Source organism: Symphalangus syndactylus, chromosome 7 (genome assembly GCF_028878055.3).
Source record: "Symphalangus syndactylus isolate Jambi chromosome 7, NHGRI_mSymSyn1-v2.1_pri, whole genome shotgun sequence".
NCBI classification, from domain to species: Eukaryota; Metazoa; Chordata; class Mammalia; order Primates; family Hylobatidae; genus Symphalangus; species Symphalangus syndactylus.
In genome coordinates, this window is record NC_072429.2 from 36,637,769 (window position 1) to 36,659,382 (window position 21,614).

Sequence of the window (21,614 nt, forward strand, 5' to 3'; positions counted from 1 at the left end):
GGGAGAAGAAGGGAGTGGGCCAGGACTTTAGCTTCCCTTGAGCAGACACATCAGGGGGTGACCACTGAGCCACTGTGGCAGTCACTGGGGCTGTGAGGTGCAAATGGATCTAGGCCCATGCCTTTCAGATGGGGAAACTGAGACCCAGAGGGGCAGGATTTGCAAAATCACTCAGTGATTCAGTAAAGACAGAATCATGCCTATAATCTAGGAGTCTGACCTCACCCAGGCTCTGCCCTCTAGCTCATACCTCTCTGCCACCGTCTTCTCCATCCCCACAGCCCTGGTGGGGAAAGTCTTCCCTTTCATAAAACAAACAAAACTCAAAGATTTTCTTTTCTTTTCTTTTCTTTTTTTTTTTTTTTGAGACAGAGTCTTGCTCTATTACCCAGGCTGATGTGCAGTGGCTCCATCTTGGCTCACCACAACCTTCGCTTCCTGAACTCAAGCGGCCCTCCCACCTCAGCCTCCCAAGTAACTGGGACTACAGGTGTGTGCCACCATGACTGGCTAATTTTTGTATTTTTTTGTAGAGATAGGGTCTTGCTATATTACCCAGGCTGATCTTGAACTCCTGAGCTCAAGGGATCTGCCCGCCTCCGCCTCCCAAAGTGCTGGGATTACAGACATGAGCCACTGTGCCCAGCCAAAACTCCAAGATTTTCTAAAAGACATTATCCACATAAATCAATCTACCCACTGAAGCTCCAATTTTATGATCATACAACTGGCCAGGAGTCTGGCAACCAAGCACATTTGACAATTGCTGTCACCACCATCTCCTCTCCCCCATTCCAGAGGGGGTTTGACTGATTCTTGGCAAAATGACTGCTTAGGAATCCAAATGGTAAATATCCACTCTCCGTTTCCCCATTCTCTCCCTCTGTTCTGGTCTCATATCAAACCAGAAGTGCAATGGAGATGTGTGTGTGTGATTTAAGGAAAGTGTCAGATGAAATGTACTTCCTTTTATTATATAGGGAGATATTTTTAAATGTATATAAATAAACATTTTTAATTTGCTTAAATATTCAGATTTTATCACTGTAGAGCATGTGTTTTGTCACACCAGGGAGTGACGACCGTGAAAAACAAGGTTCCAGGTTGCTAGTCCATCTGGAGTGGTTCAGAGGAAGTGATCCCAGAGCTGCCTGGCTGGGATGGGATTGCCCTCCAAAGCTGCCCTGGCCAAGGCTGGCTGTGCTCCCCAGCTCTGCATGCCCCTGGCAGATCATCTCAAACACTCAGAGCCGGGCTGATTTCCTCAGAGCTCCACAGTCCTCCTGTTCTAACCCCTGTACCCCTATCACAGCCCATTACACACACACACACACACACACACACACACACACACCCTTGACTGCTGGAGCCCTCCTCTCTCAGAATACTCCATTCCCCACCCCGAGTCCCTCCCTAGAGCAGCGCTGCAACTGTTCTGCTCAGTCCACACCAATCTCTTGGCAATCAATGATGGGATTGGCTTTTCCATAAGACAGGTTCTCAGCACAGGGTTAGGAGTCTATGGACTCCCTGAATTTGTATGTAAACAGTGTTGACATGCACAATTCTGATTTGCTAGAAGACATAAGTAGTCTGTGGGCCTTGGAGGGCCAGCACAAAGTCACTGTATGCAAAGCAGCATGGGCCATTCCTGATAGGAGAGCTGAACACCTCTTACCCCTGGGGTGGCTGTAAGATTTGACTAGACTTGGAGGGTCTCTTTCCTGAACCATTACAGCACCCCAATCTCTGATGGAACTCTGGGTGACAGGGAACTCACCAGGCACAAGGCAGCAAGTTGCACTGCTTGGAAGTTGTCTTGGATGAGTTTCCTTTTTCATGGGGCTAAACACGCATTGGTAGGTGATCACCAATCCAACCTGTGGGTCACATCCAACCTCCTGACCTCCCATGTGGGCAAGTGCTGCAGCTCACCCTTTGATGTGGTAATGTGCCACTGTGACTCTTATCAGAGGAGTGGCCACTGACCTCCTGCCAGGCAGAGGTCTTCCTAATGCGGAGACAGGCTTGTCCTCCTTCCGGTGGGTAGAACATCAGCCAGGCCTGCCAGTCTCTCACACTGGGATGCAGCAGCAGCCCCGTGAGCAGGTGGCTCAAAAACAGGCACTTCTTATGTGCTGGGCCCTGAGCGAAACACAATTCTAAGCTCAGTTAGACTATTTTATTTCCATTTGACACATGAGGAGGCCGAGGCTCCAAGAAGCTAAGTAACTTGCCTGAAGTCTTGCAGCTTGGAAGTAGTCATGCTGAAATCCAGGCCATTTGACTACAAAACCTGCTGCTAAATACTGAGACACAGAGAAGGAGTGGCCCTCCAGCCTGAACATCCCAGCACTGCAGAGTGTGTGGAGTTCAGTGGGATGCTGGGAGGTGTGAGTAGCGGCCTCCTAGGTAGCAAAGCACAGGGGAAGGCCAGATGAAAGAAAATCCAAGGGGTTTCTTTGCTGTGGGACTCGTCAGAGACTTTGATGTGCTAATGACCCACTGTGACTCTATCAGAGAAGTGGCTTCGGCAGGATTTCCCAAACTTACTTGACCGGAGTTATTTCTTTTTGGTAGACAACTTCCCCAAGTTTACAGATGGGGCAATGCTGGCCCAAAGAGGGGAAGCAGTTACCCTAGGGTCACAGAGCATATTTTTTTGAAGATCAAAAAACTCTATTCAGTCTGTGCCAGCCACCTTTTCACCAGCCCCTCTCCCTCTGCTCTTGGAACCCTAGTTCTTTCCCAAGCCTCAGGTGTCCACCATTAATGAAGGCCCACTGTCTCCCAGGCCACTGGTAGGAGGAGAGAGAGAAGTGCCTGCTGCACTTCGGGGGCCTGTGCCAGGCCAGGATCCACCTTGTGCACTGTTATCATGGGAGCAAAGGGCGATGGCAGGCAGGCTGTGCACACTTTTTATGGCCTGGCCACCTCCCAGAACAGTAAACAGAGGGGCAGGCAGCTGGCACCAGAGCCTCCGGGGAGAGAAGGCCCCAGGTAGTAGACTCCCGAGTTCAAAAAAATTTATACTTTCAGTTCATATTGCTCAAGTTCCTTTTCTCCTTTATTCCCTTCTTGGCCTGATCCACACTCGCTAGTCCTTTTCGGTCTCAGTTCAAACATTACCTCCTCCAGGAAGCCTTCCAGGATAAGCTAGGCATGTGCTCTGCTCTCGTTGGATGCTCTGGCTCCCCTGATGCTCAGAGCATAGTTCTGATTGGCCCTTATCCTGTTATATTAGTGTCATCTGTGTGCATGGCACTCTTCCCCACTGGACTGGGGACTTCTGAACAGCAATTCAGGACCCCTGAAGTCAGACCCTGAGGGGGGCTTTGTGGCTTCTCTCCTGCTCCAGCTGCCCAGACCACATGGACCCTAAATGCATTCTCCCCCTCTGGATCTTGCTCCCCTACCCTGGAGATGCCCTTCTCTGTAACCTTCCCTCTCCACATCTTCCCAGGACATGATCTCACACCCCTCCTCCAGTCTAGGGGACAAGGACTGTGTGCTTCCCAGGCCCAGCCATGCATGGCACATGGGGGTGAACAATGAATGTCATTATTGAAAAAAAAACCTGAACTGAACATATCTGAAAAATTCGAAAGACTGATATGTTGAGTCTGATGATTCTGCTTACAAAATGGACTCACATTTTTACATAGTCTCATAGACCTACGCGAATAGTGTTCTGTTTTGATCTTTCAAATGTATTTTAAAGGTGACCTTGTTGTGGGCCTAAACAAACAGGAAAGGAATACACAATTGCTGGGGAAGGTGAGGATGATTTGTACTTCTCAAAAATGCTTCTTTAATGCTATATATAATGATTTTTATACATTTTTGAAAAGAGAAGAAAAATGTATTCTTGAAGCTGCATCCAAGAGATTCCACTCTATATACAACACCTGTCCAGCTGTGAGCTCTGCTGGGTCCGGATAAAGTCCTCTGGGGGCTCCCTGGGCCCTGATGGACAGCCTGGTGGGGGTGTAGAAACCTGGTAGGGAAGACTCTGCCCCCTTCTCTCCTCCCAGGGCCTCCCTCTCAATCCAGAGGCCTCACTGAGAATGATCATGAGGGCTGTGATTCTGCAACCCAGTGGAGCAGCCATCAGAGCCCAGTGCTACGGGCTTTGTGCTTAGCATCCAGGCTGGGGAGGGCTCAGCGCCCTTATGATGGGGGCAGGTAGAGGTGAGGCTGCAGGAAGAGGCAGGTGTGAGTTGACCACGTTCCTCCCTCCTCAGGTCATGCTCTGCAAGCATTCCATCTTTTTTAGCTCCACCCCTTTTCTCCAGGATCAGTGTGGTCCCCACAGCAGCCTCCAGCTGCACCTCTGAACATATGGAGGAGGAGGTGGGGCCTGGAGCCTTGTCTAGCCCCTCCCCCAACCATTTGGGGCTTGAGATGCCCACGGGAGATTGAGATCATCCACCCTGGACTCCCTTATCCCCAGAGGTCTAGAACACAGGAGCTGGAAGGTCTTTATCCAACAGGCTTACTGCACAGATGGGCCAAGGGGATGCAGAGGGTGGATAGGTGACTGTCCACCATGTCCCAGAAGGTCAGGGCTGAGACTCGGACCAGACCTCCTGGGCCCACAGGAGCCACACTCCCAGCACCCGAGTCCCCAGGTCCCCCGGCGCACAGGCTGGGCATGGGGCTATGGCAGAAACTCCTCTTTCACAGGCATTGGAGAGGAGGTGGCCAGGAGGCTGGTGTTGCTGGGACACAGGCCCCCCAGGGATGGCCCGGCTGGGGTGGCTGTGATGTCGTGGGCTATCGGCGGCTGTGGGGGCTGTTGCTGCTGCTGTTTCTTCTTGTTCACTTTGCGCTCCTTTGCCCGGCGGTTTTGGAACCAGATCTTCACCTGTGGGATTGGAGGACAGAGATGGAGTGGGCAGCGGGGAGAGAGTGAAAGAGAGTGCAAGGAGAGACGAGGACAGTGAGCCCCTATTTCTCCATATGGCTTTGTGGCTTATCTCCTCTCCAGCCTCCCAGACCACATGGACCCTGAATTCATTCTCCCCCTCTAGACCTTGCACCCCTACCCTGGAGATGCCCTTCTCTGTAACCTTCCCCCTCTCCATCTTTCCAGGCCACGCTTCTTCCAGGAAGGCTTCCTTGTTATCCCTGTGACTGCTCCCCTAATGTAAATAGCACGTGCACCTCCTACAGCACTAATCATGGCCTGCTGTAGCCTGTGGCTAATCAGATCCCCTTACCTCTGCCTTTTGGGGCAAGGATATTGGGTTTTGTTAAGGGAGGGTGCTGGTAACACCTCAGTTTCTGCTGTGCTGTGTGACAATGTTCTGGAGACTCAACCTCTCTGTTTTCCTTCTACTGAGCTCTGTAATCTGCCTGGCAGCCTGGAGACCAGAGTCCTCACACTGCTCCTATGGCTGAGATAGGAAGACAGACACACCTGCCGTTCAGTGAGCCCCAGATTGGCAGCCAGCTCTGATTTCCGCCGGATTGTGATGTAACGGCTGTAATGAAACTCCTTCTCCAGCTCCAGGCGTTGGTGGTCGGTGTAGACCACGCGGTACTTGTCCTTCGTCCGAGTCTTACCTGAGAAGCAGAAGGAGCCAGGAAGGAAGGTAAGTTGAGAGGAGGAGGCTGCACAAAAGGCCCAGGCAGGACCCGCAGGAGGAAGACAATCCAGGCTCCCTGAAGTAGGACCCTGAGGTGGGGAGAGACATACACTCCAGGTTCAGGGAAACAGTCATTTCCCACACTCAGACCCACAGACTCAGAGTCTGGGAGGCAAGTACTCCTCCCATGCCCACCAGGGAGGCAGTGAGGTAGAGAAAGCAACTAGCTCAGGGTTACACAGCAGGCTGCTGACGGAGCTGCAGCTTCAACCCAGGTCTCCTGACCCAGAGCCCTATTCTGAAGGCCAGCTCCAACAACTTTAAACCAGCAGCTTCCAGATGTGGCTGCACAGCAGCCATTCTCCAGGAGCTTGTGAAGAACACAGGTTCGGGGCATCCCTGACCAGTTAATCAGAAAGCCTGGGGGTGGAATCTGCATTTTTAACAAACTCTCCACTCTGTGGTCAGATATCAGATAGGTTTGAATGCTGGAGCCACGGAGGGGATACCGGGCAGGCAAGGGTGATCAAGACTAATGAGATGGCAGCTGCTCTTTCCTCCTGTGCAAGAGAGGAGAGAAGGGAAGAGCCACCACAGGTAGAGGTGGAAGCAGAAAGAATCTGGAACTGTCCCAGGTGTGGGCTCCCTAGTTCCTGCCAAATGCTTGGGGATGGCCTCAACATCAGACAGGGAGGACTGGGGCTGCTGATGGACCCCTAGGACCTGCCAGTTACCTCAAAGGCTCTGGCTCACGATACCAAGCCCTGAGCTGGGCCTGCACCAGGGGCCGAAGGCTGGTCTGCCCAAGGCGTCCACACATCCCCCTGTGTCCAGGCACCGGGCAGGAGAGATGCAGCTCATCCCACAGATCCTCACTGAGCTCCTGCTGTGAGCCAAGCACTGGGCTACAGCACTGAGCAAAATAAAACCCCTGCCCTCATGATGCTTAGGTTCTAGGGGAGGGAGATGATGAAAAGAAAAATAAACATATAAAATATTTGATATACTAGTTGATAAGTGTTTCAGAAGAAAAGGAGGCAGGGAAGGAGGACTGGGAATTTCGGGAGGAGGTGGGCTGTGATTTTAAATAGAATGGGCCGCGAAGGCCTTCCTGAGAAGGGGAATTTCGGCAAAGGCGTAAAGGAAGTACAGGAAAGAGTCACGCAGGGCCGGGCGTGGTGGCTCACGCCTGCAATCCCAGCACTTTATGGGAGGCTGAGGCAGGTGGATCACCTGAGGTCAGGAGTTCAAGATCAGCCTGGCCAACATGGTGAAACCCCATCTCTACTAAAAAATACAAAAATTAGCCGGGTGTGGTGGCGTCCGTCTGTAATCCCAGCTACCCGGGAGGCTGAGGCAGGAAAACAGGAGAATTGCTTGAACCTGGGAGGTGGAGGTTGTGGTGAGCCAAGATTACACCACTGCACTCTAGCCTGGGTGACCAAGTGAGACTCTGTCTCAAGAAAAAAAAAAAAAAAAAAAAGAGTCATGCAGACATCTGGGGAGAGGCTTCTAGGCAGAGAGAACAGCAAGTGCAAAGGCCCCGAAGTCGGGCATGCCTGCTGTCTGCCTACTGTCTTCCTGCTGTATGACAGCGAGGAGCTGTGAGGAAGCTGGAGGAGCTGAGGTGCAGTGAGAAGGGGGACGGGACAGGAGACAAGGGGAGGGACTCTGGGTTTTCCTCTGCCTGGGACAGGAGCCATTGCAGGATTCTGAGCAGAGGAGACATGAAGTCTGATGTAGGTTTTAATATTACTCTGGCTACTGCACGGAGAACAGATTTGCAAGAGGAAGGGGAAGTGCAGGGAGAGCTGCCATAACTCAGGAGAGAGGGCGGTGCCTTGGCTTCTTTATGAGGCTCAGCCTGGGGCCCAGAGCTGGATTTGAGGACCAGCTGAGGTTAATGTCAGGGCTTTCTTTGGGACTGGGATCAGAGGTCTGTCTGGAGAGAATACTAAGAATCATGCTTGGCCTGGACTGGTGTGGGGCCTGGCTAAGCACCAGTTTCCTTTATAAGAAGCTGAGCACGTGGCTATAAATAGGAGGCGCAGGCAAGCACTTCCAGACCCACACATCCTCCCACCGGGGCATGGTGGGTCTCTGAAAGACCATCAACCCCTTCCGCCTCTCGCAAGTGCCCCCACCACAGCCCAGCCTTCACCTTCTTGGGTCTCATCCCTGGCCCTGCCTGTCCCTCAGCACCCCTGTACTAACCACCCACCCACCCCCATTCTGGCGCCTGTCCCCCTCCACCAAGCCCACGCAGCTTGGCAGGACAGCCACTGGGCTCTCCGTGTGCCAAATGGCTTTGTGGAGAATGGGAGACAGCAGATGTTCCTGGGCAGCTTTTCCCTGGGTTTCCTGCCAGAGCAGAGGAACCACACCGGACACTTCCATGTCCACTGACCTCCGTCCGCTGCCCAGCATAGCACGGGATAGCCTCGGCCTTCAGCCAGGCTTGGCCCCAGGAAAGGGATAAGGGAGTGGCTGCCCAGGCCTTGGCTCCAGATTGGGCCCCTCCTTGGCCTAGAAAATGCAATGCCGGCTCAAAAACAGTTTTGCCTAATGCCACCAGCACTGGAGGCCAACATGGCTCTGAATCCACAGTCCCACTGGGTTCACTGGGCTAAAGCTGGAAGCGGTTGTGAGAGTTTAGTCTCCTCCCACTTTACTGAGGAAGAGATCGGGGTTCACAATGGTTGCATGGCAGCTGGAGGGCCAAAGAAGAGGCCTGGTGAGCCCTTCTAGTCCTACCTCCCTGTGTAGTCAGGGTCACTGAGGCCCAGGCAGGCACGGGCCTGCCCAAGGCCATGCCCCGTGCTCTAGAGCTCTTGCTGCCTCTCCAGGGTACAACTCCACATGCTGCCATATTTAGGGCCCACTGAGCCTGCCATGGGGCCCCCAAAGTGTTGGTAACAGAAGCTTAAATAGCAGACCACCCCTCCATTGCTTCTTCTGGGAAAGGAGAGCCCAGACCATGGTGAAGGCTGCTGAGAGCCCCAGGCTGGGGGCCCTTAAAATGCCCAGAGGACTCACAGCCACCCCCAGGAGGACAGGCCTGAGGTAGGGCATGAGGCTTCCTGCCCACCCAGACCTTCGCCTGGAGATCACAGGCAGTGGTCCTGAAGATGCTTTTTCCTTAGAGTCCCAGCACCCACTCCTGCCTCTTCTGATGAGCAAGCCCAGACCCATGACAATCATTTCACAGGTGGGGGGAAATGGGCTCAGAAAGGGCACTTGCAGAGGGCCGTCCTGACTGGTCATGGTATGAACCAGGACTAAGGTGTCCTGACCTCAGGCCCAGCTCTTCCACTAGGGAAGGGGTCAGGAGTGAGACCAGATGGAGATAGGATTTAGCTGCACAATTACCCCTCTCTCTCCTGGCAAGGCTGCCAGTGAAGACCTGGCCCACAGGCCTTGTCACCCCTCTCTGGGCTCTGGAGAGGAGCTGGTGGGCTCAGGAACCCATTGGCCAACTTCTCTCTGGTGGAGCTGCTTGAAACACACAATTTTAGTGCAAGAAAATGGCTCTGCCAAAGAACAAAATGTTTGCTATCACACTGTGTGGCTCAGAAACCAGGGAATCCCATATGCTGTTCCAGGAGTGAGAACTGAAACATCCTCCTTAGCACCCAACTTGGCGATATCTAGCCTCATTTAACAGGCACATACCCTTTGACCCAAGAATCCCACTTCCAGCAACTGATCCCACCAAGAGCTGCCCAAAGCTCTGTTTCTGATAACACAAGATGAAAAACAATGTACATGTGTACAAGCAGAGAGCTGGTGAGAGAAGGGATGGTGCATTCATGGAGAGGAGCATTATGCAGTCATTAAAAAGAAATTTCAAAACCCCATATGTCCCAGTATGGAGCAATTTCTAAGACGTGAAAAAAAACCAAAACAGAATAGTGTAAATAGTATGTTACCATTTGTCTATAAAAACGGGGGAGACACACACATACCCAAACATCTTTGCACCCATATAGTTCTTTCTGAAAGAATATACAAGAAGCCAGTAATAGGGGCTGCCTCTGGGGAGGGCACTGGAGGTTGGAAAGCCACGGGTAGGAGGGAGACTTTGGGTTTTTTAAATCTTTACCAAGTGTATGTGTCAATTTGTATTTTTAATGACAGCCAGGAGCTCTGGGCTGGAACTCCCAACTGCCCCAAGACACCTCTGGAGCCTGGGAAGGAGGGGGCAGGGAGGTGTGTGAGAGCAGTGGGGTGGGGAGAGGGCCCAGGATGAATTATTTACAGGCCCCTGGGATGCTGGAGCTAAGGGGGAAGTCCAGGCTCCTATAACAGGTGTCTGCTGAGGGGCTGACCACTCCCAGCCACCTAATAAGTAATCCTCTGGGCCAGATGCCAGTGGATTACTGGGCATGGGTAGGAGGGATGAATGGGTAGGAGGGAGAATGGGGAGCCCCCTCAGCTCTAAGGGTGAGCACAGAGGGGAAGAGCCTTGGGTAACTCACTGAAATGGGAGGCTTTCTCTCTCCAGTTTTGGGATGCGCAGAATGTCCCATCAATGTGGATCAGGCCACCATGAGAGGTAGCAAACTCTCATCCCCTAAAGTATGCACAGTACAGGCCAATGGCTCCCAGTGCCTGACCAGCAGCCTTGGAACTGCCTGGGAAGCTTTTTCACAGTGCAGATTCTGGCCCCAGAAATTCAAATTTAGTGGTGCTAAAATGGGTCTCAAAATTTGGTACTTGAATAGTTTTCCAGGTGACCCTAACATGTGGTTGGTTGGACTTTAGCTCCACAATTACTCCTGTCTGTCCTGGCAAGGCTGCCGGTGAAGACCTGGCCCACAGACCTTGTCACCCTTCTCTGGGCTCTGGAGAGGGGCTGTGGAGCCCAACAGAGGTACACTCTGTGACTCCAGAGGTGTCTTGGGGCAGTCAGGAGTTACAGCCCAGAGCTCCTGGATGTCATTAAAACTAAACCTCTGGGGTTGTGGAGTGCAGCATCTCACTGGCTGGGTAACCTAGGACAGTCTCCCCACCTCTCTGAGCCTCATTTTCTGTATTTGTAAAATGGGGAAGATTAATATTCTAATAATAGCCAACACGTCCATGTGCCAGGCCCTTTGTATACAACTCTCAATGACCCATGGAGTTGGGCAACTATTACTCTATTTTACAGATGAGAAAACTCAGGGTCAGAGAGGACCACGCATCAGGCAGGTGGGATTCAAAACCAGGTCTATCTGGCCTCAGAAACAGCAGTAGAACCTATCAATCAAATGGTACAAGGTTTCTTGTAGTTCTCTCCAACCCTGCGGCATACAGGGGCTCACTTGAGATAGATGGACAATGTCTAAAGTCTAGCACAGTACCTGGCATGCAGGAGGTGCACGGGGAAGGGCAGATCTTACTCATTTCCAACAGTTGTGGGATGACCATCTGGCAGGAATGCCAGGAAATGGATCTGTGCAATGGGCGGTCTGCTAGAAATGACCGTTTACTTATAAGGTCCCTTCCAATTTGGAAACGTGTACCTCCCAATGTTTGTTGATACTCTGATCGTGTTTGTTATTGTAGCTGAAAGAATTCTAAGACCAATTTCACAGTCTGAGAGTCTAGACACTGGGCCTGCCCACGGGGAGGATGGGGACAGGAGCCACAGTGGCCTGCAGCGAGGGCTCCCCATCCAGCCTGGGCCAGGCAAGGACAGTGTGGCCTCTGCTCCAGCACAATCAAATGGCCCCTAGGTCAGCACTTCCTTTGCCCTCTTCCTGCTGGGTGTGTGGCCCTGGGGGATGACCAGCTTTGGCCCTCCAGGCCTGGACCACAAATCCAGCCCCGAAAACCTTTGTGACTCCTCCCTGGGTGGTCCAGCCCCAACTGGCTGTGCTTCAAGATCCTAACCCCAACACACACATGCACACAGGCAAGCATGTCTGTATACACAAGGGCTTGCTAAAAATACAGATTCCCAGGCCCCACTCCAGATCTATTGCATCCTAATTTCTCTGTCATCTTTAGCGAGGCCCCTATGGATTCTGAACCACCAGCTAAAGTCAGTGGGTCCTGGTCCCAGTTCCATGCCATCTGTGTGGCCTAGAATTAGTTCCTCCTCTCCTCTGGGCCTTGGTTTAGCCTGCGCACCAGTCCAAGTGCCCTCGAGACTCTGCAGCTTTGAGCCCTCTGTGCAGCTTTGAGCCTTCCCTTAAAGATCAGACCTCCCAGCTCCCCCCGCCACCTTGCTGCCTGCCACCTCAGGCAACCCCCACAGGGAGCACATGCCCCACACACCCTCCAGCCAAGTCCCTCAGAGACCCACACTGCATGCAGCAACAGGCATGGGGAGCTCACCCGTGTCTGTGATGCCAGCCTAGGAATGACAAACAGAAGGGCATAGGGCTTTTGGCAGGAGGGGTGTCAGGGGAGGTGGGAATAGGGTAGCCATAGAATGCTACTGCAAAGAGCCCCCTTTTCCAAGATAAGCAAGCAAGTCCAGAGAGCTTATAGGTCACTTGCTGTGGATGACTGCATGGCCGACAGGCAAAGGAAAGGGTGGGAAAGAGGGGCTCAGGAGGACTGATTTTACCCCAGATAATACTTGTAGGAGTGCTGCAAGGGTGGCAGGATGTGGGCCAGCTCAGAGGTGGTGGCACTTCTGGTGAGGGGCCTAAATTGTAGCAGCGTCACACTCTACTGAGGTTTGGGAAAGGCTGGGTGTTTGGGGTGAGCTTCCAGACCTTGCCTGGTGGCAGAGACCTGGGCTGTGGTCCAGCCTGGTCATCTTAGTTGAAGGACTTGACAAGTGACTGAACTTCCCTGGGCTTTCCTTCCCCTGCCTGGGGAACAGAATGGCTGTGAGGGCAGTCTGGAAAGGGTAAAAAGCTATGGAGACAAAAAGGAGAAAACAGAGCTATTTGCAGAAGTGGGCATGTTGGTGGAGTCCCTCGTGAGAGACAGGAATGTCGCCTAATGGGGAGCCATAGGGCCAAGAACACACTGGCCTGGGAGTGGGGAGATCTGGCCGGCCCACCAGCTGGACATGTGATCCCTTATTTGGGCCTGTTTCCCCATCTGTACCACCAGGGGGAGGGCTCTCCACTGTGCCCTAACCTCACCAGCTCTACAATGGATGGATGCCCTTCCTGGGACATCAGGCTTTCTGCCTGACCCACAATTGGGTCCTTGTCTTGGCTGATCTGGCAGTCCCAGGCTGCTAATATCATGGTTCCTCATTCAAGCCCTGAGCAGGGATGAAGCTGGCATGGGGGCGGTGAAAGGGGGACAATGGCCAGGCCAGCCATTTTGGGAGTCCTGCAGCCTTAGCCAGATTCTCCTCCCCACTGTCACCCTCCTTCCTAGTTAGAGTTCTTCATCATCTCTGCACCCTCCTCCTCCAGGGCCACCTTTGCATCATCTGCTGCCCTATCTTCTTCATCAAGGTCCACAATCTGACCCGGCTTCGGGAGGTAGCAAAGAAGAAGGGACTTTAGAGTCAGAGACCGGTGGCTCTCCCCAAGTCTGGCCATGTGCCAGTGGTATTTCCCTGGGCAAGTTGCTGGACCTCTTTGAGTTTCAGTTTATTTATCTTTAAAATGAAGACATGAATACTTTCTTTATATGGTAGTTATGGAGACCAAAGTAATAACCTACTTAACAAAGTACTTATTAATAAAAACTATGAGGATGATGATGATACTACAGAGACAAAGAAGCTCAAAGAGGTGGGAGAGAGGCCAGGAGGGGTGGCTCATGCCTGTAATCCCAGCACTTTGGGAGGCTGAGGTGGGTGGATCACCTGAGGTCAGGAGTTCGAGACCCGCCTGACCAACATGATGAAACTCTGTGTCTACTAAAAATACAATAATTAGCTGGGTGTGGTGGCGCGTGCCTGTAATCCCAGCTACTCTGGAGGCTGAGGCAGGAGAATCGCTTGAATCCAGGAGGCGGACGTTGCAGTGAGCTGAGATTGCGCCATTACACTCCAGCCTGGGTGACAAGAGCAAAACTCCATCTCAAAAAAAAAAAAAAAAAAAAAAGGCAGGAGAGATTCCTCAATGCAAGAACAAGAACAAGGAGCTTATGCAGAATGGATTTCCATTCTGGGAACTCTTGAGAGGGATTTTTCTGCACTGTCCAATATGACAGCAACTGGCTACATTAATTAAATAAAATGTAGAATTCTGTTTCTCAGTCACACTAGCTGTATTTCAAGTGTTCAACAGCCACGTGCAGCTGGTGGCTGCCTACTGGACAGCACAGATACAGAGCATTTCCATCCTGGCGGAAAGTCCTACTGGACAAACGCTGCTAGATCGAACTCCTACCAGGGTCCGGACACCCACACTGCAGCACACGCCTACTAGCTGCAAAGCAGCCAGTTCTTGCATCTGCCACCCATTTATATCCTTCCTGAGTTTTTCCACAGGGGCACCCTGAGCCCAAGACAGCCATTTAAGATTTACAAACAGCAACTGCATCCCTTCAGGTCTTCTCCTAGGCTGAAGAACTTGAGGCCTCTCTGAACTGTTTCCTGGTGGAGTTTCCAGGCCACTGCCCCCCTGGCCATCTTCCACTAGTCTAGTCTGAGAGTGAAGCCCTTGCTACTCCACTGCAGGTGTGGCTCCCGAAGTCTCACATTCGAGGTGGGGCTGCAGTGAGGGGATCTGCCTCCAGCCCCTTCCTACCCCTAGCTGGCTGTGTGACCTTGGTGAAGACCCTCCCCTTAGGCCTTGGCTCCCTGAATGCTCTTTGAGGGTAGGGCCATGCCATTTAGCTCACCAGCACCTATCACATGCCTGACACACACAGTGAGTACTTGATGAATCCTTGGTGAATACATAAAACAAACCTGCTACTTCCTCTGCTTCCTTAACTCAATAAACAGCACCTCCACCCTCTAGCCATTCAGATCAAAAGCCAAGTTGGCACCTCTGAGTCCTGTCTTCCTCGCTCCCCATGTCCACTCCAGCAGCTGGTGGCTCAGCCTCCAAAGCACAGCCTTCTGTCCACTCCATTGCTCCTAAAACTTAGTTTGAGCCACTCATTTGATGGAGAAGAAATGTGCTGTTCCGGGGACCGAAATCTTGCATTTGAAAAAATGCTGAACACACTGAGCACCCAATAGATGCTGGTTCACACTATGATTACCATAATAACTGCTCAGTACTTATCTGATAAATAGTTCATTATCTCCTTCATGGCAGGGGAGGTAGATGAAAAACAAACAAATGAAATAATGACAAACTGGGATTAGTAGCAGGAAGGAAAGCGAGCAATGAGCTAAACAGAGTGGTGAGGTGGGGGGAAGAACCCTACTTTACTCAGCTGGGGGAGGTCTCCAGGAATGGGCCACATTTAAGCCAAGACCTGAGGTTGAGAAGGAGGCTTCCATATCATGAACAGGGAAAGACATTCCAGGGAGAGTGAGCAGCAGGTGCAAAGGCCCCCAGGCAGGGAGCAGCAGAGTGAGGGCAGAGAGGGCAGCTCTCTGCGTGCAGGTGGACCCGTCTGCCTTGTTCAGGCCATCATCTCCAATGCCTAGGAGCAAGTTCAGGACAGAAGACACTCACTCAGAGAATATTACTGCTTGCCTGCTTGAATGAATGAATGAAGGAGAGAGGCACAAGATGAGGCTGGAGAGGCCAGCAGATTCTGTAGGAGAGGGATTTGGATTTGGTTTCAAGAACAAAAGGAAGCCATGGGAGGGTGTGGAGCCTAGCTTGCTCCTTCTTTCTGTTGATGGGGGAGATCCATGTGGGGTGCCCCCACAAGCCTGAGGGGTGAGCGTGGCATGGGGAGGGTCTGGCGTGCTAACATGGTGACGGCCCTGACTCCAGATGTGAATGTTGTTTCCATATCCCGAGAACTCCAACACAAAAACCTGAGAGGCCAGCCCATTAAGATAACTTCCTATGGACACACCAGACCCTGCTGCTAACAAATCATTTTGGACCTTCACAATGATTCCCTAAGCTCTAAGCAGCAATATCTGCCAAAGCAGCAGGGAGAAAACACCCAACCAAAAAAAAAGCCTTCTGCCACCTTCTAACTGGGTCATTCCCTTTCCCAGCTACATCTGAGTGATGAGGCATCAAATGTAGCTTCTGCCTGGAGAATCGGTTCTAAATAGCCAGGCCCCTGCTGGGCCCCCTCCTCCCCCAGCCTCTTACAGTACATCCCCTGCCTGGCCTCCTTTCCCCCCAACCTGGCTGGGATGCCCATGGGGAAGGAGGGTCTCAGGCTCCCCTTCGTGAGTGTGTCTTTATTTCACAGACGATTGCTGGGCTGTAGACTGGGTGTAAACACTGTGCTGCCATGTCCTAGCTGTGTGAGCTTGGGCAGGCCACCTTACCCTCTCTGAGCCTCATTATCCTGATCTATAAAATGAGTATACTAGATCATTACACCACTCAAGGCTATCATGAGACTTAAGTGAGATCACCCACGCAAAGTTCTTGGCACAGTGCCTGGCACACAGTAAAGATTTAGCCAATGCCACAGTTATTTGCTTTATCACGAGCTCTTACTATGTGCAAGGCAGGGTGAGGATGGAACTGATTAGGACTGGTCCTTGAGGGACTACAGATGGTCAGTGGCAGGGATAAACAAGACAATGAAAGTAGACAGGCAGTGGTAAGTGTCATGAAAACAAGGGCCTGATACAGTGCTTGGGAGGGAGGAATCAGGGAGGGCTTCCTACAGGAGATAGCCTTGGAGAAGGAGCAGCATTTGAGCTGGTGAAGATGCAGGAGAGGGAAGGGAGGGCAATGCAGGTCAAGGGACCAGACTAGAGAGGCTGGGAGTGTGAGGTGTGTGCTCCCGTGCACCTGCTGAGGACTGCTAGAGGTGGTCACAGGCACCGATGCCCTAAGCACCTACTGTGTGCCAGCTGCAAGGCGGTGCTTTACAGGCATCTCTTCTGAGATGGAATCCTATTATCCTGTTACAGCCCAGGCTCTGAGAAATGATCCAAATTAACTTGCCTGAAGCTATACAGCTTCTTATGGAAATGCAATCCCAGGTCTGAGACTCCCAAGCCCTGGTTCTTAACTTGCCTTATCTAGGCAAAGTAGCAGGAGAATGGCTTCAATGGATAGTGAGGCCAGTTCTCAAGAAGGCTCTGATTGCCACAGAAATGGAGCTGGATTTTACAACAAACAAATGGCATAAAAGGCCGGACGCAGTGGCTCATGCCTGTAATCCCAGCACTTTGGGAGGCTGAGGCGGGCGTATCACGAGGTCAGGAGATCGAGACCATCCTGGCTAACATGGTGAAACCCCGTCTCTACTAAAAATACAAAATAATTAGCCAGGCGTGGCAGCGTGAGCTTGTAGTCCCAGCTGCTCAGGAGGCTGAGGCAGCAGAATGGCGTGAACCCGGGAGCCGGAGCTTGCAGTGAGCCGAGATCGCACCACTGTACTCCAGCCTGGGTGACATAGCAAGACTCTGTCTCAAAAGAAAAAAGAAATGGCATAAAATGAAATGGCAACTCCATGTCAGTAGGGAGCCACAGAATGCTCTTGAGCAGGGCATGTGCCTTGAGAAGGTAAATATGGCAATGGTTTTAGAAGACAGCTGGAGCAGTATAGAAAGGCTGAAGGTGAGAGAGCAGGTTGGTGGCTGTGGCAATGGGCCAAGGGAGAGGGCCTGCAATGTGGGGGGAGGGGAGCATTCATCCCCTTCATGGGCCTCAGTTTCCCCATCTGAAAGTTGACGGGGTTAGACCAAGATCTAAACCTTGCTCCCACAGTCTCACCTGCGTGAGCATCTCCCTAGTCCTGAGACCTCAGCCACCCCAATGGGCCATTAACCTGTGGAGCAGGTTTATTCAAAGGAATTGGAGGCTGAGCCTTCCACGGAAGGATGATGTGTAACCCTCCTAATGAAAATGCTGATATTTAAAACCCTCCTTATGAAAATGCAAAGAGAAAAGGAAAAAAAAGTACGTCTTGTAGTCATTTCCTATCCTGGCCTCAGTCAAATGATACTGATCACTCAGAACTGATTAATAGTGTCTTTTGGAATTGGAGACTGATTGAAGCCCAACAGCCTCTCTCTCATCTTCCCCATTGTCACTGCCCCCTCCTTAGAAGACACTGAAGTCTTAGTCCCAGCCTCAGCACCCCCACTTCCCCAGGTGAGTTGGGGTACCATCCAAGTGGAGAGACAGAGGCAGCCAGGTTTCCACTGACCTGAACTGCTTGGCTGGACAGTCACAGGTCCCAGTCCTAGGGCTGGGACCTCAGAAACCTGGGTGAAAGCCAAGATCTCACCCACTCCCCTGTTCCCCAGAGATGCCTTTTGTCCCTCACACTTGCCCTGTTCATTCACTCAACAAAATACATTAAGCACCTACTAAATGCCATGCACTGAGCTGGGTGCCAGGATGCAGTGGTGGGTTAAGCAGACATAGCTCTGGACCTCATGGGAATGGACAACATACAAACAAGTGTAAGGAAGTGAGTAGATTGGAATTAGTGCTCTGAAGGAAACACAGCAAAGATTTGTGATGGGTGTAGTGGGGAGTCCACTTTGGGAAATGATGGAGGGCTACATAGAGGAGGTGACGATTAAACTAAGATCTGAAGGGTAAGAAGGATCCACTCTTGCAAAGAATCAGGGGAAAGAGCTTTCCTGGAAGAGAGAACAGCATGTGCACAAGACCTGCAGTAGGACTTGGCAGGTCTGAGGAACTAAAAGAAGTCTGGAATGGCTAGAGCTTGGAAGCCAAGGTGAGAGCAGCTGGGGATGAGGACAGGGAGGCAGGCAGGTGCAAATGCTGTAGTCTTGTACACCTCAGGAAGGAATGTGGGGTTTATCCTACATATGATGGGAAACCATAGGAAAATTCTAAACCAATTCTTCTGACATCTAGCCCAGCTCAGCCCCGCTTGTGTGAAACTGGATCATTCTTCACAGACTCTGTACCTTGGTTCCCTCATCTACATGTGCGGTCTCTAACTGTTCAGTTTGTCCATTCTTGAATGCTGGAGGCTCAGAAGTGGCGGAAAAGGGGGCTAGCCAGGATTGGTGGCAGGCTGAAGACCTGGTGGCCAGTGCCAGTGGGGATTAGGAGGGCAGTGGCATGCACTGATCCTCCTTCAGCTGTCCTGGACAGCAGCATTGCACAGGAACCGCCCCTGGAAACCCTATGCCTTCATTGCCCAGAAGGAGAAACTGAGGCCAAAGACAGGAGGGGCTTGGCCTCTCTCTCAGGGAGAGTCAACAGTCCCAACCCAATTCTGCCCCCACTTCAGGAGCGCTGAATAGACAGTCAGATGCCCCGGGAAGACAGGCAGCACCTTCTAGCTTCAAGAAGGTCAGGGTTCCTGCATCCTCTGCAGAAGAGGGCTAACCTGGCTCCTGGGAAGTCCCTTTCCTGGAGCCTTGGGAACCCCCAGACCTCCTTCCGCCTTTCCCTCTACTCTCAGAGAGCAAGGGGGGGACATGCTTTTTTGCCTGGGGTAGACTCATCTGCCCGCAGACAACAGTTTTCAAGCGACTTTTGAGACCAGAGGATGAGCCGGGTTCAACGGCTCTCGTGCCTAGAAACACGGGGTGATTTGTACGGAAGCTCCTGGAATCTCCTCCAGGATCCCCCAGTCCTCTGACCCCCAGTGACACACTCCTTTTCCCTTACACAGTGATGGCCTCTCTCCAAGTCCCTACCCATAGGGAACCTCCCCATTCATCTCCAAAGTCACCCCATGAGCAGGAAGCAGAAAGTGGAACAGAGGAGCAGGAAACACAGGCTTCCTTCTCCAGGGCCTCACAGACTGGGAACTGCAGGATCCTAAGCACTGGTGCTGCCATCACCTCCTCTCATATAATACAGGATTCTTAACCCCGGATTTATGGATAAAGCTTCTGGTAGCCTCCAGAACCCCTGAAATTGCCCAATGATGCAACATTTGTACCTTTCAGCAGATTTTTCAAAAGAGTCCTTTTGTAACTTAAACAAGGGTACAAACCACTGCATAACCTCCCTTCTCTCTAATTTCACAGACGGTAGAACTGAAACCCAGAAAAGATGACTGATTTAAGAGGAGCTGTTGTGTAGAGAATTAGAGCACAGACTTAGTGGTTAGTCCGCCTGGGTTCAAATGCCAGCCCGACCAGTTACAGGTTATACGGCCTTGGGGAAGTACTTCAACTCTCTATGCCATAGTTTCTTCATCTTAAAATGGGGGTGATAATAGTACCCACACTGATGTTTTAAGAGTTAAAGGAGTTAATGCATGCAAGATCTTACTTAGGTCATGCCTGGTCCGTTAGTTAAGTGTTCCAAAACATTAGCTGTTATTTAATCAAGGCCACAGAAGCAAGTGGCAGAGTCTGGTTCCCTGTATCTCCCTGGAGGCAGATAGGAGGTTCTGTATCCCTGGGACTTCCAAGAAGAGGATATGATTATGGCCAGAACCTGTAGCTCCTGATCAAGGCCAACACAGCATCTGCCCCCAGGCAAGCTGGGTGTGTGCGGGGAGATGGGGGTGAAGAGTGCGAGGAGGTGGGGGAAGTCCCAGGCTTATTCCCAGCTGAGGGAAGGGGAGGAGGGGCTAGACATCAAAGGGTGGGCAGGCCAGCTTCCCGCCCCCAAGGCTAGGTGGCCTTTGTCAGGACAGGCCGGACACAGTCCGGACAATGGAACGTCGTGTTCACTTTCTGGCCAACAGGAGTCACTACCGAGCCAAGGCAGAGCCAGTTACATGACAAAGGGGGCACCCATAACGGAGGTCAAGCCGCCCCTCATTAAAGTTGGGCCCTTTGTCCTGCCCCCTCCCCTGCCTTTGAAGAGGGCGGATCAGAGAGGCCTGCCTGGGGGCAGGAGGTTCACAGGCTCAGGAGCCAAACAGTAGCCCCCTTCCCACTGCTCCCGCTTCCCCTCCCCCGGGGTCAAGAGTTCAGAGAGGACCCTGGGAAGGTAAGATACAGACCCCTTGCCCCAGTCTGGCCAAAGAGGGCTCTTTTTCAGCCTGAAGGATATGACCCAGTAATTTCTTGACTGTGTGATGGGGAGACCCAGCCCTGGCCAGGAAATTCACCTGCCCTGTTCACACAGTTAATCGTCCCTTCTGGGGCGAACTTGCCTAGGGCTGGGTTAGGAGTGGAAGAAGCAGATGAAGAGCACGGAGTCGGTGTTGCTAAATGAGTGTAGGAGCCTGCGTTCTACTTCGGGCCTTGCTCCGCGGCCGCAGGAGCATTTCCGCACTTCGCAGGGGGTCTCGGTTTCCCTATCTGTACAGAGAGGGGGTTAGGCTGTGCTGCTGAAGGCTCCAATAGCCTGAGACTCAGGAGAGGGAGCCAAAGAGCAGCCCCCCGGGGCGAGAGTGGACAGGAGGGCCACACTCCCGGGAACCCGAGCAGGGCCAGAGCAGAGGTCAGACAGGGGGCGGCCTGGGCCGTGCCCGAGCACCTGCAGGTCCATAGGCGCAGGGTGAGGGAGGGGTCCTTACCGCTGCCACCGCCGCCTCCGGCCGCCACGCTGCGCCGCATCCACTCGTAGGGCGTCCGCCTCTGCGCTCCGGGCGAGGACGGTATGCCCGGGCCCCCGAGGGGCTGCGCCAGGAGGCCCGGGCCGGGCCCAGGGGGCGCAGGCACCGGGCTAAAGTCCGGAGGGGGCCCGAATGCCAGCGAAGCTGGGCTGGCGGCAGGGGCCGCGGGGCCCGGGCCGTAGGCGGCGGCCCAGTCGTCCTTGGGCGCAGGGAAGGGCGCCCCCCAGGCCGTCGGGGGCGCGGGGGCCGGCTCCACGTGAGAGTAGCTGGGGAAGTCGGGGTACTGCGGGGGCGCCGGGGGCGGGGCCGGGGGGCCGTAGGCTTGCGGGCCCAGGCCGAGGCTGGCGGGCCTGGCTGGGCCGGGGTACACGGGCGAATCCTTGTCCAGCACATAGCCCACATACATGGTGGCCGCGGGGCCCCCCGCGCATGCTGGGCCCTGGAGCCGCCGCTGCCGGCCGCCCCGACGACGACGACGAGCAACCGCTCACCTGAACTCGCCTGTCCTGCCGCCGCGCCCGCCCCACCCAGGCCTTTTATAGCTCCGGGCCGCCCGCG

General features: G+C 52.9%; 1 protein-coding gene across 1 annotated transcript; it reads right to left on the reverse strand.

The window, feature by feature from the left end:
• Nucleotides 1-3,784: 3,784 nt before the first annotated feature.
• CDX1 (caudal type homeobox 1) lies at nucleotides 3,785-21,567 on the reverse strand. The gene is made up of 3 exons (XM_055284765.1): nucleotides 21,018-21,567; nucleotides 5,423-5,568; nucleotides 3,785-4,867 (listed from the first exon to the last, which is right to left on the reverse strand). Exons 1-3 carry the CDS (start codon nucleotides 21,460-21,462, stop codon nucleotides 4,661-4,663), a joined length of 798 nt encoding a protein of 265 aa, XP_055140740.1. The 5' UTR covers nucleotides 21,463-21,567; the 3' UTR covers nucleotides 3,785-4,660.
• Between the last annotated feature and the right edge of the window lie 47 nt (nucleotides 21,568-21,614).

What these genes read in the sequence shown, in the direction of transcription:
- CDX1 (XM_055284765.1), bottom strand. Translation starts at nt 21,462, where the DNA reads ATGTATGTGGGCTATGTGCTGGACAAGGATTCGCCCGTGTACCCCGGC. An exon ending in CGGAGGCGGCGGTGGCAGCG is followed by an intron (nt 5,569 to 21,017) that starts GTAAGGACCCCT and finishes TCTGCTTCTCAG; the next exon opens with GTAAGACTCGGACGAAGGAC. An exon ending in TGGGGCTCACTGAACGGCAG is followed by an intron (nt 4,868 to 5,422) that starts GTGTGTCTGTCT and finishes CCAATCCCACAG; the next exon opens with GTGAAGATCTGGTTCCAAAA.